The following is an 18,147-nucleotide window of genomic DNA, read 5'->3' on the forward strand; positions in this document are numbered from 1 at the left end:
TCACCAAGCCAGTACATGGCACACCCGGACCCAATTTATGGCTCACAGGACTCTCTCAGCTGCCCCCTCTGTCTTTTGCAAGAGTCAACACTTGCCTGTTCCCAAGAACAGTATTGCCCTCCCCTCGTACAAGTCGCGGAGGACTGTGTGATGCCCCAAGAGGCAGGTTATAGGAAATCACGCATGCGGCGTGCAGAGAGCAAGGGAGCAAGGGCTGGGGCCCACACTGCTGCAGAGGCAGCTGGGGGGGGCTCGAGGAGCTGGATCTTCTGTCCTAGCGTCATCCATCACGGCCCCATGAATGAGGCCCTGCTAGCCATCTGCACTGGCCCAGGGCTGCGGCTCTATTGGTTGCCATGGCGACCCCTGGCCTTGACAACGGAGGCGCCCTTGGCTAAGTGTGTTGTCTTGTCCCACTGAGTCTGCGGAAAAGCCGACAGCTGGGGCTGCAGACAGGAAACGAGTGTCCCACACTTCTGCCTGCACTTTTGTCTTGGCCCTGAGAGCAGACAGAATGAGAGCATCTTTGGGGGCCCCAGAGAGGTCTGGGGGTCCATTTCTAGCCAATGACGCATGCAAAGCTTTCATGCTCACAGGGCCTGTGGGGCAATCTAGTGGAAAGGTGCGTCAGACACCGTGTTCAGGACGTTTATGGAGCACATACTATTGATTCAATGATTCTTGCAGCCAGGTACTGCTCTGGGACTGGGGATACAGCAGGGACCCAAGTCTCGGGTCTCAGTTCACACTCTGCTAGCCCAGAGGTTAGGTTCAAATGGTATGATCCCCATTTTGCAAAGGGGGAAAATGAGGCACAGAGAGGTTGCTTAACATGCCAAGGACACACAGCAGGTCAAAGAGTCCAGTTTCACAGTCAGCGCCCTGAGGGCCACCTCTCCAAACGGCCCTCACCGGATTCTTTCTCCCTGCATTTCTGAGGCGTTTGCCTCTCAAAGTCAGAAACCCTCCGTTTCCGGAGACCTGGGGATGATGCAGGCCTGGGTCAAGTGTAGGGTCCACCATCCACCTCTTATGACGGTGGTTCCCAGCCTCACTTAGGGAGCTTCACCAGCGCCCAGACGACACCGTCTCGCCCAGGAGACCCTGGTTTAGGTGTGGTGGGTGGAGCCCGTCACAGGCGCTGTGGTCCTGGAGGTTCTCGGGAGCAGCCGAGGATAAGCACCACCAGCCTTGAGCTCTGGGACCCAGGAGGAGCCCATCAACCTTCTGAGCCTGCCGTCCTGCAGATGGCTGAATTGCATTTGGAAGCTATGTCGTGTGTAGTAGGTGAGCGTTAAACAGCAGCCAGTGCTTTGATGACTTTTACTCTCCCTCCAGAGCTTTTTTTTTTTTCCTTTCTTTTTTTTTTTTTTTTTTTTGCCCTTTCCCTGCGTTCTGGTTTCCCCATTGATTTAAAACTGCCCTGGCCTCGCCCCGTCCCATCCCACCCTCCAAATGCAAATGGCAGATAAGAGGGAGCTGAGAGAACTAATTAGCATTTTAATTAAAGGAAAGGGGACGGGGAGAGGTGGGTGGGCCTGGAGGGCTGACTGTCTGGTTGCACCAGGGTTTGCGAATTGTTTCCACGGAGGCACACGGTAAGAAACAGCATTTCTTGCAGATGCCTTGCCTGCCGAAACAAAAATCCCCCTCCCTCGCCTTGCACTCGGATAGTTCCTATTCTGTTTAGTTGATGGGTTGATTTAAATTTCTCTTGCACTTCTGATCACGTCAAGGAGGGACGGCCCTGGGGGAAGCTAGCCTGCCTTAACACCGACTGCCGACTGCCGTCTGTCTCCACTGGTGCACGTTGCCCAGGGCGTGGTGGAGAGAGCAGGGAGACAGTTGCTCACACCGCCTCTGGGCAGGACTAGGGGGTCCGGAGCATTGCAGCGAGGAATCCTAGCCCTGGGGTTCTTGGCCACGTGCCTGTCAGATGGTTCTCAGGATCCGAAGGGGCTGTGAAAGCCATGTGACCCAACACGTGGGGAAACTGAGGCCAGGGGAGGGATGTGTCTTTGGAGCCAAACTGGAACAGTGGTGGGCAATCATGTATGTGATGACTTCAGACTTGGTGGGGGGCGGGGAATATTATTGTTAAACTGTTTTAACACAAATTTCAGACCCGCTCCCTAATTTTGTATTTTTAATTTTTTAATTGTTTTTATTTATTTTTGAGAGAGAGAAACAGCATGAGCAGGGAAGGGGCAGAGAGAGAAGGGAGACACAGAATCCAAAGCAGGCTCCAAGCTCCAAGCTGTCAGCACAGAGCCTGACACGGGGCTCGAACTCACGGACTGTGAGATCATGCCCTGAGCCAAAGTCGGACGCTCAACCTCCTGAGCCACCCAGGCACCCCTCTGCTCACTATGTGAGTCCTCAGGTGCACCTTAAAAGGCAGATGTTGCTGTCCGTGTTCCACGGCTCGGATGTGCTGAGTTCACTCGCTGCATATATTGACTGGAGAACTGCTAAACTCTGGGTACCATGAGACGAAAGAAAGGCCTGATTCCCTCTCTCTTGGGGCTTGCATGTTTCTGAGTGGGACTGGAGTGCTCCAGGAAGGAGAGTGATGTGAGATGAATTATCCCTAGAAAGGTCAGGGACCAAGTAGAAAATGATGGAAGGAAAGCAGGAGAGGAAACCGAGAGAACACCGAGCTCAGTGCTCCAGTCCAGGAGGGACCATATTGCTCATGCAGAGCGAAACCCCTGGCACCCAGCTCCCTGCCGTCACCATCAGGGAAAGGGAGCCTTCCCTTGTGACTGCCGAGCATCTGAGAGGCTCCTGAGCAAGTCCCCAGGGAGACTGTGCCCATCTGTCAGGCCCCTTTCCTCAGTGACCCCCAAAACTCCCATGGACGTCAGGCATCGAGCTCTAGACCCGAGGACTGCATCATCAGCAGAGAATACAAAAGACAGGGGCCAGTCAGAGACAGAGGAAACTCAGTTGTCTCAAGAGCCTGTGACCCGCCAGGCTGTTCACATCAGTTGCGCCTAATTCCCAGCACAACCAGGAAGAGAGGCATCACCCTCGAATCCTGTAGATAAGGACACTGAGGCTCAGAGTGTTTTCATGAGCTTTACTCTGTTAGCTACATTAAGACAGCAAGCTTTGGGGCACCTGGGGGGCTCAGTTGGTTAAGCGGCCAACTCTTGATTTCGGCTCAGGTCATGATCTCACTGTTGGTGAGATCGAGCCCCGTGTTGGGCTCTGTGCTGACGGCACAGAGCCTGCTTGGGATTCTTGCTCTCTGCCCCTCTCCCGCTCACGGTCTTCTTCTTCAAAAAAAAAAAAAAGACAGCGAGTTTCACAGCTGAAGCCCAAGCTCCAGGCAGAGCACACACGTCTGTAGCATCCGTTACAGGGCACATGACAGACATTGCTAATGCATCACAGCTGGGTGCGGGTCCCCAGCTCACCTCCAGCACCTACACACGGTGCCTGGCCTGTCACGGGGCACTAAGTGAGTGACTTAGCTAAGTCATTACCTGCTAAGTGGATAACTGAAGCGAGCGGGTAAATGACAAACTGTAGCAGGCAGGAATTCAGACGCAGGCTTGCGTGACCTCAGTGTACAAGACCTTGTCTTGTCCCCTCCCACCTGTAAAAGGGGACAGCCAGCTCCCTAATTCCCTCGTTTGCTTTTTTTTTTTTTTTTTTTTTTTTTTTTTTTACAGAGGTCTAATTCACATAACAAGATTACCCATTAACCAGTATAAGTGAACAATCTGGTTCCCCTTGGCACATTCACCGTGTTAGGCAGACGTCTCCACCAGCTCCAGAACCTTCTCATCACCCTGAGCAGAAACCCCACCATCCCCACTTCCCAGTTCTGCCTACCACTGATCGCTTTCTCTCCCTTTGGATGCACCTGATCTAGAAGTGCCCTGCACATACCATCAGTGTGTGGCCTTTCATGTCTGGATTCTCCCACTGAACATCATGGTTTTGAGGCTCATCTGTGGTCTCTGTCAGTACGTCATCCCTTATTATGGTGGAGGAAGGCTCTGTGGTGAGGCTGCACCCCTTCTGGGTTACCCTTTCGGCCGTTGGTGCTCACGTGGGCTGTGAATAGTGCTACTGTCGATGTGCACGTCCCCGTATGTGTTCGAGCTCCTATCTTCCACTCTCTGGGCTGTACGCTTAGGAGTACAATTGCTGGACCATGTGGGAAAGCTTAACTTTCCGAGGAACGTGTAACTCTTTTTTTTAAATTTTTTTTAATATTTGTTTTTTGAGACAGACAGAGTGCAAGCAGAGGAGGGGCAGAGAGAGGGGGAGACACAGAATCTGAAGCAGGCTCCAGACTCTGGGCTGTCAGCACAGAGCCCGATATGGGACTCGAACTCACAAACGGGGAGATCATGACCTGAGCCAAAGTCGGAGGCTTAAGCGACTAAGCCACCCAGGTGCCCCTCTTTTTTGTTTTTGATGTTTTTTTATTTTGAGAGACAGAGAGAGAGAGAGCAGGGGAGGGGTAGAGAGACAGAACCCCAAGGAGGTTCTGTGCTGTCAGCACAGACCCGATGAGGGACTCAGACTCACAAACTGTGAGACCATGACCTGAGCTGAAATCAAGAGTCAGACACTTAACCAACTGAGCCACCCAGACGCCCCAGAACCCCTAAGTCTTAAAGACTGGAGGTGTGGGAGCTGGTCTCTGGCTCCCTCCCTATCATCCCTCACCCAGAAGGTGCCCTCCCACATGCCTGGGGAGCCTCCCTCCTCAGCTCACGGTGACCCCCCTGCATCGCACTGACATGTTGAGTGCTTGTTCCCTGCCCCCCCCCCACCCCCCACCCAACTCCCGGACCTGGCTGAGCAGGACCCTTGTGAATAAGACAAGAGAGCTGGGGCTCCTCCCCCATAGAGGGGGTCTCCAGGAGGCCCTGCGCCTCATCTTTTCTTCCAGCGCTCCGTGGTCTCGTGTGCTGTTCACCCTCCCCGTGCACCTGACCCTCCCCGTGCACCATTCCACATCTCGTCACACCAGAGCATTTGCCCAGGCCTCACCTCCCCTTTCCTCGGTGGCTACCAAAAATCTGCTCCCCTTTGAAGGGGCAGCTCTGGTGACATCTCACTGGCATCACCACGCACCTGCCAGAACGCATCTGTCCACGTTCCCACAGCGCCTTGCTCATACAGGCAAACGTCGTGATTTCACCCCGTCTTATACAGAATTACTCGCTGACAGCGAACTGGAAAATTTTTATACACATCTCTCACCGGGTTATTTTAAGGATTTATCTCCATGAAAGGGAAAGCAGCCTCATACATTAAATTCTCCCATTCTCCCCCCTCCCCAGTACTCCCCCCCCCCAGCCCCGCCACTGAATCATGAGTTTCAGAAAGAGAGGGGCCTTTTTTCCATCTCAGAACTTACCTAATGCAGTGCCTTGCCCGTAACAGGAGCCTAATTAATTGTCGTTGATTGAATTAGCGGGCTGGAGAGAGTGAGCGCGTGACATAGACTCTTCTGATTGTTGGAGGCGTATCGTGCTAAGAGCTCCCGTCTGATGGAGATCGCGTTTCTGTTATAAGGTCAGTCTCAAGTGCAGGCCACCGAAATGTCACCACCATATATCTCCCGCGGTGACATTTTGTAATTGAAAGTGCTGCAGGTGTCACTCCTACTCTGGCAGAGCTTTCAAATGTTGATACGCGAGTTCTCGGAGATTCTCGCCGTTGCAAACACATGTTTAATGGAAATTGGATTGTGTGCAGCCTTAAGTAGTCCCCTTGGAGACAAATGGTTTTGAACAAGAGTCAGCAACCGCTCTTTCTACACAGTTACCTTGCCGCTAAATCAACAGGCCCGCTTTGAGTTGGACGTGCCAGAATAGATAAAAAGAAGAAAAAACGTCCACTGAGTGATCAAGGAAAGAATGGGTTCTCAGTTAATTTATGGTCACACGGTCCACGCCCGTGCTTTCCTCTGGCGAAAAGCAGCAAAAATTGCCTCTCCGAGCTAGACCCTTTGTAATCATCAAGGCCCAGTATATACTGTGGTCAGGTGTTGTGTTACCCGCTGAATTATTCGATGCTGGAATGAGTGAAAAAGCGAGGGCTTCAGGGTCAGACAGTCTCAGGCATCCCTGTAACCAAGGCCAAGAACATAACCCGTGCGAGTTTCCAGGCCCTCACCTCTGAAATGGGGAGACACCCTCCCTGCTGGATGGTTGGGATTGGAGGGCATGAAGTGCCCTTCAGAGCCTCCCCAGGCCCTCAGACTACTGTCACTGCCACTCTGGAGGCATCCCAGATCCCTCACCAGGAGAGAAGACTTTATCCTAGCCACCCTGTGGCTTAATTCCCGCTGCGGTGCCCAGAGGAGAGACCATCAGCAGTCCCATGCCTCCCAAGATCTGGGGCTCGTCAGTCTGATACTCTAACCGCGCTGTCAGCCAGACTCTGTTTGCAAGCAATAGAAAACCTGGAAACTCAAGCAAGCTAAGGAGAAGAAGGAGGCGGGGGAGGTGGGGTGGTATCTTTCTTCTGGGCTTTGTTACCAAGGACGGGTAGAAGCGAGCCCTTCTCCCTCAGTCCTGATGTTTCCTTCCGAATCCATTTGGCGAGACGTGGATGAGCCTGATGTTCCCGGCCCTCCCCCTCCACACCGGCTCACCCCCAGGGAGAGCGGGGCTCGGGTCTGCCCCAGCACTGTTCAGCAGTGAGTGCCGTACATGTGGCCACACTGGGCTCCAGGCTTGAGATGGAACCAGGGAGCCTCAGCGTCCAGGGTCTGCATCCTGTCTGGCAGCTGCACTCTGTGGCACGTTCGGTCTGCGTGCCCGCTGCCCTCACAGGGTGGAAGGTGGCCGACCCCACCACGCCCAGGACGCTGGCCTATCCTGGTCCGGTGAGCCGCAGCCAGTGGGTCCCACGGCACGGACGCGGCCGCCAGGTCTGCTCCCCTGCAGACAGAGGGGGAGGCTTCTGACGGCGGGGAGGCATGGTGTGCGGAACAGACACCCCAAAAAGTACCTCCTGTGCCCACTTCCCAGAGGGCACCTCCGTTGCCTCGTCTGTGAAGATGATGGCGTATCTCCCGGGGCCCTGAGGTGAAACAGGGTGCTATCTGCAGCACATCTAGGTTCTCAGGGCGTGATGATGCTCGCAGGGCAAGCGCTGCTCCTGACTGATCCCTGTGCCCAGTGCCCAGTGCCCACTGGGCGGCTTGCACAGAGTAGGTGCTCCGTGCATGTCCACAGAATTGGTGCGTCCTCAGGCCAGTGCCATCCGCCTACGCTCCTTTGTTCCGTCTTTGCTTCTAATAATACAGCCCGACGTCCCATTAGCTCTGGGGGCACTGGGTTGGGAGTCCTGCCAGCCCGTCCTCCTGAGCCTGGTGCCAGATGCCCACACATTTCCTCACCCGTGCTGCGAAGCCCGCCTGCCACTTCCAGCTGGCACTTCCTCCACACTGTCATCGAGTTGGTGCTTCGTCGCAGAGTGAATGAGGGACACCTGTGACTCAGTGACTCTGGGGTCACACAGATCTGTTTACAGATCCACTCTTAACCTCTCTGTGCCTCAGTCTCCTCGTCTGCAAAAAGGGGACCACAGAGCACTGTTGTGGGCACTCCTAACAATAACGAATGCTAATTGTGCCGCACGCAGAGCCGAGCGCGGTGTGCAGCTGCAGAAAGGAAACGGGGTCTGCGAGTCGGGAAGGGCTCCATCACTGTTCTGCCTGGGGTGGCCTGGGGTGGGGCGGGGGGAGATGATAAAAGAAAACAAAGTGGGGGGCTTGCTCCAGGCCCACAGCGCAAAGGGCGACTAGCAGATCTAGCCAGGGAGCGCGGGACTGGGGAGCCGTCTGGAGGCAGCCAACAGACTGGTAGCGTGGGGGCCGAGAACCCTCCCTCCGTGGGTTTCAGAACAAAGCCCCGCATCCCGAGAGCCCCCTCCGTCCCCAGCAAACTCTAGACAGTTGGTCACGCTGGAGACATGCACTCCCCAAAACGGACCATCAGATACTGCTCTGGGTCCCAGGATTCCCAGACAGCCCCGGGGAGACCAGTGTTCTGTTGGGGGGCAGGGCAGGGGGGCTCCCAGCTGCTCTGAATCCTCTTCCATCTGAGCCCCACCCCCAATCTCACCGAGTGCAGTTGCTTGTCCCCCCCGTGGATGACGCGCTGAACTTATCAGCTTGCCTACAGAGGGCTCTCAAGCCAGCTCTGTCCCCTTTCTCCAGTTTTCCATCTAGGAAATAGGCATAATGACCCTCCCTGCAGTGTGGCCAGGGTCCCATGAAAACACTTGCGAACGGGTTTGTAGTTCAGTAAATTTCTGCACCCAACGGTGGGTCTCAGACTCGCGCCCCAGAGGTGGAGAGTCACGTGCCAGCCAGGTGCCCCCCTGCCTTTTTCAAGTGTATATTCAGCATGAAAGCAAAGGATGTGATGTCAGAAGCACCTTCTCCACAACGTGGGAAATCGCGGGGCATGGGATTCTTGGCTGCAGGGACGAGCCCTTGGCTGGTCTGACTGTGCATTTCTGTTTTCTTTCAGGGTGAAGCGTGTGCAGGGAGCCTCTGTTCCTGAAGGAGGGGATCATGGCTTTCATGTTGCTCACCCGGCGGCTGGCCTGCACCTTCCAGCACAACTACCGCCTGCTCGTGCCCAGTAAGCCCTGGGGGGTCTTGGCAAGAACTGGCCCTGATGGGAAACACAATCCGGGCTGGGAGAGCCCTGGCGGGTGAAGGGACCAGCCAGTCAACGTTCTGGGGCTGTTCCCTCTCCCCGGCCACACACGCAGTAAAACCGTCCCCATCACCACCACCCCCGTCTCCCATCTCCGCCACATGCTCCTGTCCCTGCGTGGACAGCTCTGGGTCGGGCAGGAAGCTGATGCGGCCTGGAGGTGGTGGCCCCAGCAGCCGGGAGGCTCCAGGCTGCCCTCACAGGGACTGTTGGGGGAAACACAGCTGAGCTTGCTGCCAGAAAAAGGGAAGGCTACAAGCATCCTTGTGACTGACCTCAAGGCAAAGTGTGCTTCCAGGGCCCTGGACAGGAGGCAGCAGCCCCCTGCTGCCCTGTCCCTCACCTCTGCTCACCCGCACCCAGCCGGCCCGCGGCACCGCTGGCCGCATCTCTCCGGGTCTTCTGTTTCTCTCTGCCTCACTGAGTTCAGGCGGCCTAGCCAGGCTGGCCCCATCAGCAGTCGCCCTGCCGGTGAGGTCTCACGATAGACCTCCCTCCCTCCTTTCCACGAGGAAGGCACGCATGAAGCCCATTTTACAGGGGAGAAAGCTGAGGCTCAGAGAGGCAAAGTCACACGGCCACTTGAATGCAGGTCAGTCTGGCTGCAGATGCCGGGCTGTTATCCCTCCTCCATGTGCCTCCCTGGGGTTCTGGGAGACACAGGGGCTGGCCGTGGCCTCCTGTGGGCACCTTGTACCCCCCCAACCGCATCTGTCCCAGCTCTCTCAGAGCCCCGTGCTTTGCCATCACGATGTCTCTTTGTTAGTCTCATCTGCCTTTTGAAGACAGAGTGCTGCCCACAACCTTGGTCTGCATCTTTAATGCTGGGGTTTATATCCTGGGTGGGGTAAAAAAGCAGGCATGCTCTCCCATACACACAGGAGTATTAGCAGGTTTTACTTTAAAATAAACCTTTCAGGAGCACCTGGGTGGCTCAGTCTGTTGAGCGTCCGTCTTCGGCTCAGGTCACGATCTCGTGGTCTGTGAGTTCAAGCCCCGCGTCAGGCTCTGTGTGGACAGCTCAGAGCCTGGAGCCTGCTTCGGATTCTATGTCTCTCTCACTCTCTGCCCCTCCCCTGCTCATGCTCGCTCTCTCTCTGTCAAATATTAAAAACAAACAAAAAAAAAAAACCATAAAAATATTGAAATAAATCTCTTAACTTGGGATGATTTTGCAAGTACAGTGAAAGTACTAAGACAGTACAGACAGATCCCATAGGCCCCAGTGTCCCCCTGGTTAACAGCTTACATCACGAGGATGCTCTTGTCAATAACTAAGAAGCTGACCTTGTACATTATTGCTACCCGAGCTCCAGACTTCTCTGGGGATTTCACCAGGCTTTCCCTTAGTGCCTCTTTCCCTCCCAGGATCCAGTGCGAGTTCCCACAGTGCACTCTGGGGTCCCAACTCCCCGGTATCATCCGGTCGGTGACCGTGTCTGTCTTCCCTTGTTCTTGGCCCTGATCGCCTCGAGAAGTGAGTAGGTTTGAGGTTTTGTTTTATTTTATTCAATTATAAGAGAAGCATCTTAACGCTTACCCATTATTATGTTAAAAATGAACCCAAACCGACGCATGATGCCCAAGTAGTGTGCCCCTAGCGGGAGGGAGAGTCGGCCATAACTAGTACTGCTCACACCCGCTGGGGGCGGAGTGCCGTACTAGGTGCTGGGGACGCTTCACTGACAAGAAAGCATGGCCTGTGGGGCTCCGCCTTTGTAGGTCATTCTCAAGGACATCCCTTCCCAGGGAGACAAGCAGGGGAGAGCCTTGAGTCAAGGCTCCTACACCTGGGCCACATTCCACCCAGTCAGCCTCCCCCACGGGCAGAACTCTGAGCCTCTGTTTCTTATCAGGCAAGTGGGTCTCCTCAGGAGACTGAGGGCAGTGCTGGGGTCCTACTTGCTTCGCACACTTCTCTATCAGAAGGAACAGTTCAGGGGCGCCAGGGCACTCCGATTCTCTCAGCAGGCACGCTTGCTCTCAAAACATAAGTAAATATTTTTTAACAATGCAAACACCCTTCGTTTATATTTACACAAGCATGCATAGAAAAAAAGAGACAAATGACTAATCAGAGTTATCAGGTCTGCATTTTCTTGGCAAGAGTTAAATCTTTTTTTTGGCACACTTGTGCCAGATTTAGAGATAAGAGGTTTTTTTTTTAATTTTTATTTTAACGTTTATTTATTTTTTTGAGACAGAGAGACAGAGCATGAACGGGGGAGGGGCAGAGAGAGAGGGAGACACAGAATCTGAAACAGGCTCCAGGCTCTGAGCCATCATCAGCCCAGAGCCCGACGCGGGGCTCGAACTCACGGACCGCGAGATCGTGACCTGAGCTGAAGTCGGACGCTTCATCAACTGAGCCACCCAGGCGCCCCAGAGATAAGAGTTTTTTAATACTAAACCACGGTGTTGGCAAAGATAGAGGAGCATGTGTGTTCATACACTGCTCATAGGTAAGTAGCAATAAGGAAATAGTTTTTTGAGGTGTGTGTGTGTTAAGGAGGCTCCACACCCAGTGCGGCAGGGCTTGAGCTCACGACCCTGAGTCAAGACCTGAGCTGAGATCAAGTGTCCGACACTTAACTGCCTGAGCCACCCAGGTGCCCAGGGGAAATAGTTTTAAAATGGTAGGTAACGTTTAACCCATTTAGTCCCCTGGGAGAGGAAAGCAGAGACTCAGAGAAATTCCGTAACTTTCTCAGAACCTTGGTGCTAGCAAGTGGCTGAACCTGGCTTTGAGCTAAGCCTGGCTGGCCCCAAAAGTTACAACCTTAACCACTATGTTAGTTATTTATTGCCATATAACAAATAGCCCTGGGGCGCCTTGGTGGCTCAGTCGGTTGAGCAACTGACTTCGGCTCAGGTCATTATCTCACAGTTTGTGAGTTTGAGCCCCACATCGGGCTCTGTGCTGACAGCTCAGAGCCTGGAGCCTACTTCGGATTCTATGTCTCCCCGTCTCTCTACCCACCCCCCATGCTCATGCTCTGTGCCTCTCTGTCTCTCAATAATAAATAAACGTTAAAAATATATGTTTTTAAATAGCCCTAACTTAGCTGGTTAAAATAATGCACATTTATTATGTCACAGTTCCTGTAGTCTAGGAGTCAGGGCTGTGGTCTCATCGGAAGGCTCACCGTGGAAGCTGGGGGTTCCGCTTCCAAGCTCACTCTCGTGGCGCTGGCTGGATTTGGTTCCACATGGACATCTCCACAGCGCAGCTCACAGCCTGGCACCTGTGTTCCCCGGAGGGAGGGAGGGTGCTTCAGCCCACCACCACGCCCACAGTGTTTAGGTGTTTGTGTGGCATCTCCACCCATCGACCGCTGTGGAGCCCTTAGACACGGTGGTGGCTCGTGTATCAGTGCTCCCAGCGGCATTGTTTGTTGCCCCTCCCTCACAATCACTGATAATCTGATGTCAGCAAATAGAGCGCAGAGACTGGGAGACTGGACAGCAAAGCCGTTATGTCCGGGTGGTGAAATTACCGATACCTTCCTCAATGAACATGTTCTCAAAAACTTCAGTGGGGTGCTGCCTCCATGAGAGCAGGTGAAAGAAAGGGCTGGAAGTTTGCTACTCAGTGACGACATAGTGCACAACTCCCCTCTGGCCGTACCGGACCTGCGATGCATTTGGCAAGAGACCCGAACAGCCGAGACAGTTCCCGCCCCCTTTGGAGAGAACAGAGTGCCCAGGAGAGTAACTGAGAAGGAAACCCTGTATCATCAGGCACATCCTCAGCCCGCAGTCTCCCTCCCGGCAGGTGCAGACATAGATTGTGCTGAGCGAAAGGACCGCCAGAGTTTTAGAAGGAAACGAAGAACCACTGGAGATGGACCGTCCCCTACATCTCCATCATCCACTGCGAGGGGCCTGTCTCCTCCTTTCCAAGTCCGTGGCCGTGTCCCTGCTCCAGATGCCTCAGCTCAGGTGAAACGAGATGCCGCCGTCTCCTGAACGACACCAGAATGGAACTCTGTGTCCCGAGGCTGTGGCCTGCGATGTGTCTGAGGAATTACGGCAAGCTCATAGGACAGTGAGGCTTGTCCTTTTATCCGGCCATTACTGCAACACTGTCCTTCTCAGAGCTAACAGAAGGTCTCCAGGAGCCTAAGAAGCGAAGTTCTCCATGGAGTGAGGAAATACCAGGAACAGGGGGACGGCTCCCCCTTCACAACAGCCCCCCTCCCCCAAGCACAAATTTAAAAGGTGAAGACCACCCACAGGCAACAGCTGGTCTGCCACGATTGTCGTTTGCATGGGACAGCCCCTTGGAGAAGGACCCCCACACCCCAGCTGACCAGACTGCACGGCAGCCAGAACCCGCTCCGACATCTGCTGGAATGAGGGAAAACGAGGAGGAAAAACAGGAAGAAGGAGGCTCATGTTCCCAAGAACAGTGACACCAAACAGGATGTGTTTGCCACTGAACCTGCAAGAAAGTAAAAACAGGAAAGCCAGCTGGAGCAGGAAGAGTTACAGCCCTCACGTGGGAAGTGGCCCAGAACAAGAGTGTCAGAGGGGAGAAGTCCTAGAAGTTTCAGTCCTCGGTTTCAAGGAGTGCCCATGGATTCTTCTGAATCTGGGACAAGAGAAACCAGACAGTCCTTCTGGAAAGGATATCTGAGACCCCTACAGAGCAAAACTCATTAGAAACTCCTCATTCTGCTTGTGATGGAGTTGACTCCACCAGTGAGATTGGGAGTCGCTGTGAGATGGTGTCCCTGTATGTGTGGCAAAAACTCACACCTTCACGAAGGGATCAAAGAACTCTTTATAAGTATCCTCAGAGCCAGGAGATGCTGACGAGCCCCCCGAAGGAGCCTTGAGGGGCCCCAAGCCACATCGAATGCCATTCACATACTGGGGAACTTTCCTGTTCAGCAGAGAAAACCGGCCGAGCTTGTATCTGGCAAGTCAGAAGAGCGTTGGCCATGTCTCCAAAGTGAGCTGCCTCCTGGGTACTAAAAGAATGTTGCCCTTTACGCTGGTTCCAGTGGCCACACCATCCGCTGCTACAGTGTTAGGAGAGTGTGTGCAACAGCCTCAGCTACAAGAGGAGTTCTCTGCCTTCGTTCTAGATGGCGAATCCTCTCTGCGGGAAAAGCAGGTGGCACTGTGGTCACCTTCAACCTGAAGAACAATAAATGACTTGAGATCTTTTTTTTAAGGTTTATTTTGAGAGAGAGCGTGCACTCACGCAAACAGGGGAGATGCGGAGAGGGAGGGAGAGAGAGAGAATCCTGAGCGGACCCCACGCTCAATGCAGAGCCCGACGCGGGGCTCAGTCGCACGGACCGTGAGACCATGACCTGAGCCACGATCAAGAATCGGGCACTCAACCTCCGGAGCCACCCAGGCGCCCCACGACTTGAGATCTTTGAACGCTGTGGCCCTCGGGCTGTCAGCTGTCTTGCCACAGTTTAGGAAGGTGCCCCAAAGGTGCTCACGGTCAGGCCTCACATTCTGTAGCATTAAATGCACGGAATGGATTCCTGCTCTGGGTCCTCCGGAGGGCCCCAGCAAACCGAGCTTTGTGCGAAGCGGGTGCATGACCTTGTGTTCAGTGGCTGCAGTCCTGATCAGTCCACCCATGCCCACAGCATCCGTACTGGTGACCGTGTGTGGGTCTTTGAAACTCACGATCTCACAGTGACTGTGTCGGATCCTAGGAACAGCGATGGTGACCACTTGCCTGGAGAAATGTGTCCTTGTCTGTGAGTTACGTTGCCACGAGCAATTGCAAGTTTATGGAGGACACACAGGCAAGACTGTGTGCACGACCTTCCCTGAAAGTATGATTTATACCGGCTGATATGATGCCAGCATTCAGGCTGTGAGGCTAAATCCGCTGCAAAATTTCCACTGTCCGTGGCACGGTTACGCTCTGATATTCAGCGTGTGTAGATCATTCACAACCACATTTGCTCACTGACCACACGAATCCAAATGTTCAAACCCTGATACGTTGCTGGAAGACTTGTGATGCTCTTTCTCGCTGCTGGGAGAGGATCCAAAGAGGATGAACAACATGCTGAGGATATGGGGATAACACAGAACCGGTTCAGGAAGCTTCTGGCCTCCCCCGTCTTGGGAAGAGGGTTCCAGCCAGGTGTGCCTCCAGTATGAGTCTGGGCACCTGTATGGGATGATAGGTTACACTGCATGTTCTTCCTGGAGGTCTATCAGACGTAAACAGATTCTACGGAACGACACTTCTCCGGGACAGCGTGGAATATAGCAATTTAGGCTACTGGTATTCTCCAGATGTTTATTAAAGATACAGATCTTAATTGGTTAAAAAAAAATAAATGGGGTGGACAGCTGGGGAGGGGGAGATTTTTTAAAAGAAGAGCCGAGCACCCAACTCCGATCGAACTTGACCTTGACTTTGGCCTGGCTCACATATGGAGCCCTTGCTGTTTGGGAAAACAGCATTCATTTATTACTCTCAGTATAAAGATCAAGAGAACGTTAAACGCATCTGATGGCTGTTTCTATAGCTTGGAGTTAAACATTGACTCCAGTTGGTCAAGGCCGCGAGGGTGGCCGGCCTCGTTTCAGAGGCAGAGGGCTGGGCTGGACTTCCCCACCGTGCCAGCTCTCCCGGCTGTGCTGCGTCGTTCGTGAGTGAAAATGCCGGATGGTTCAGTATAAACGTTTCATTTCAAAGACCGGCACAAGATGACGTGAACAGTGTCACTTATACTCGGAGCGTCTGGGACAGGAGAGGTCAAATGTTCGGCCTAGCTGCCTACTTGCTGCGTGACCGTGGGCAGATAAGTTGACCTTTCTGGGCCTCAGTGTCTGCTTCCGTAACATGGGAGCAATCACAACATCTACCTCCCAGAGGGGATTCAAGCTTAAGTGAGGCAATCCGCGTGCAGTGCTCAGGACGAGGCCCGGCACGCAGAGTCACATGCCTCTCTCCTCATGTGACTTGATGGAAGTGATCCCAGGGAATTTAAATTGTGCTCTTTCTTCTCATGGCTTACAGCACTATATATTATCATTAAGAGAACATTCTTTGTATTGGAATTTGGCTATTTTCCTCTACAGGAGGTCAAAGTTGAGATAGTGTAGGAAAGGCAAAAGTATTGGACCTGGGTTCAAATCTGGGCTCTGCAACTCACTAGCTGTGTGGCCTTGGGAAAGTCGCTTCACCTCTCTGCTCCTCATCTATAACCTGAGAACCATCACTCGACAGGGCTGTGGATGGATTAACACAGATGGGAGATGGGAGTCTGCCTGCCTAGCACGCAGTGGATGCTGAATCCGTGTTTGCTACCCCGTCTCCCCTTGTTCGATAGCACGAACCCAGCAAACGTACTGGGCTGTGGTTTCCAGGATCTCTGCCCAGAGCCCCTGGGCCCTCTTCCATCCACACCCGCGAAGACTTGGCACATGGAAGGAACCAACGCAGCTCTCGGTACAGACCTGTCTGCCTGGCACCTGGCCCTCAGCTTCCCCGTCTCGTGCCTGACCCGTCCCCAGTCCCCAGGGACGGGTTCTCGCCCTCTCTCCACTCCCCGCCCTGCGTCTGCCCGCAGCCTCGGCATCCCCATATTTGTAGCTGCACAAGACCCCACTCACCCCGTCATTCCCCTGAGACCCTTTCAGCCGCAGCTCCCACTGGGACCTGCTTCCGGGGCCAGCATTTCCATCCTGCAGACCCCGGGACATCTGACTGCCGCCGCATGGCGTCAGGACACTTTCTGGAGAAGGAAGAGAGGACTTGCGTGTCCTCATTGGAGGATACCTTGCAAAGTTTGAACTTTGCACTCTCCCCCTTACTGGAAACAAAGCAGGATCAGCACCACTTAAGAACTGTTTTTATCCAAACACACGTCCCCGTGTTATGCAGGTCTAGCTGGAATCGGTCTTGACCTGTAGCCCTGAGTTCTGGCCAAGGAAGAAATAAACAGCTTAATGTAAAAAAGAAGTCATCAGTGTGTTCCACGACCTTTTAGCTCTCTGCTAATGGAACAGACTCGAGGGACTCCCTTTTCATTTTAAGATCAAACAGAAGACAATAAAAGCCGGCTGCCTCATGCCTTGAAATAAGGGCAGCGCTGGATTTTAACTGGACTTTACGTTCACAGGGTTCCATTGTGTTACATAATTAATTCAAAAACCCTCTTTGATATCCAAAGCAATTATGGAAAATTAAGAATGCATTTAAATAGGTTTTTTCATATCATTGCTTTGTATAGCTTGGCACACTGTGTGTGTGTGTGTGTGTGTGTGTGTGTGTGTGTGCGCGCGTGACAGAGAGGGATGGAGGGAGAGACCTATCCTAGAATGATTCTTCTCTGAGTTTTAGTTTTCTCTCTTATGTAAAGGAAACAATAATACATTGTCTAGTTATTCCCCAGTCTAATGGAAGGTGGCAAGAAAGAGGAAGGAACATTTCCCAGTTGCACATATGTCCTGGGAAGGCCAAAGACGAGCAGGGACGTTGAAGGGATTCTGGGGGTTACTGACGGTTAGTCACCCCACACTTACCATGGTAGGTTCTCCACAGCTGTCTTTCAGTAAGGGATCAAGCCTGGGGGGCGCCTGGGGGGCTCAGTCAGTTAAGCATCTGACTCTTGGTTTTGGCTCAGGTCATGATCTCACCATTCTTGGGAAAGAGCCCTGTGTTGGGCTCTGTGCTGGCAGCTCAGAGCCTGCTTGGAATTCTTTCTGTCTCTCTCTCTCTCTCATTCTGCCCCTCTCCCACTCACACTCTCTCTGTCTCTCTCAAAATAAATAAATAAACTTAAAATAAAAACATTTTAGGGGCGCCTGGGTGACCTTAAGTGTCCGACTTCAGCTCAGGTCATGATCTCACGGTTCGTGGGTTCGAGCCCCATGTCGGGCTCTGTGCTGACAGCTCAGAGCCTGGAGCCTGCTTCGGATTCTGTGTCTCCCTCTGTCTCTGCCCCTCCCCTGCTCACGCTCTCTCAAAAATGATATGTCATTTTTAATTCTTTTTAAAGAGACTTGGGATTAAGACTGCCCTTTACTTCAGCAACATGCTGAGCTCGAAAGCCTTGTGGGTCTAGCCTGGGAACTCCCCTCTCTACATTTATTACCATGCAAAAGTGGGAAATGGATCTCAACCAAGTGACTTGTACCCAACACTTTTTTTTTTAATAAAAAGCATCTGTAAGTGGGGACCACCTGTATTGAGCCATTTGATTATTCACTCCCAGGTGATTTCTGAATGTCACAACTCGGGGCACAACTCAGGGCGAGGTGATGCTGGCATCCAGCCAAACATCCTCCAGGGCACAGGACGACCCCCCAACAGAGTTATCTGGACCCAAATGTCAGTGGTGCTGCTGAGAAACTCTTGTCTCTATGTACTTTTGGATATACACTTGCATACGGATTAAATTTTGACAAAATTTGGGTAGTTTTTATAATCTGACCTTTCACATGC

General features: G+C 53.1%; 1 protein-coding gene across 3 annotated transcripts in view; it reads left to right on the forward strand.

The window, feature by feature from the left end:
* The window catches only part of ABAT (4-aminobutyrate aminotransferase), an 86,941-nt gene that overhangs the window by 36,102 nt on the left and 32,692 nt on the right, over positions 1 to 18,147 (forward strand). For 2 of the 3 annotated variants that reach the window (XM_053894417.1, XM_053894419.1), the window contains exon 2: positions 8,517 to 8,630. In XM_053894417.1, coding sequence (XP_053750392.1) covers positions 8,561 to 8,630 — 70 coding nt within the window. In that variant the 5' untranslated portion in view covers positions 8,517 to 8,560. Of the gene's footprint in view, positions 1 to 5,456; positions 5,545 to 8,516; positions 8,631 to 18,147 lie in introns of those variants that run through there. The other variant, XM_053894418.1, reaches the window with a different exon arrangement.

Source organism: Panthera pardus, unplaced genomic scaffold, assembly GCF_024362965.1.
Source record: "Panthera pardus isolate Hobbes unplaced genomic scaffold, ASM2436296v1 HiC_scaffold_5, whole genome shotgun sequence".
Classification (NCBI taxonomy): domain Eukaryota; kingdom Metazoa; phylum Chordata; class Mammalia; order Carnivora; family Felidae; genus Panthera; species Panthera pardus.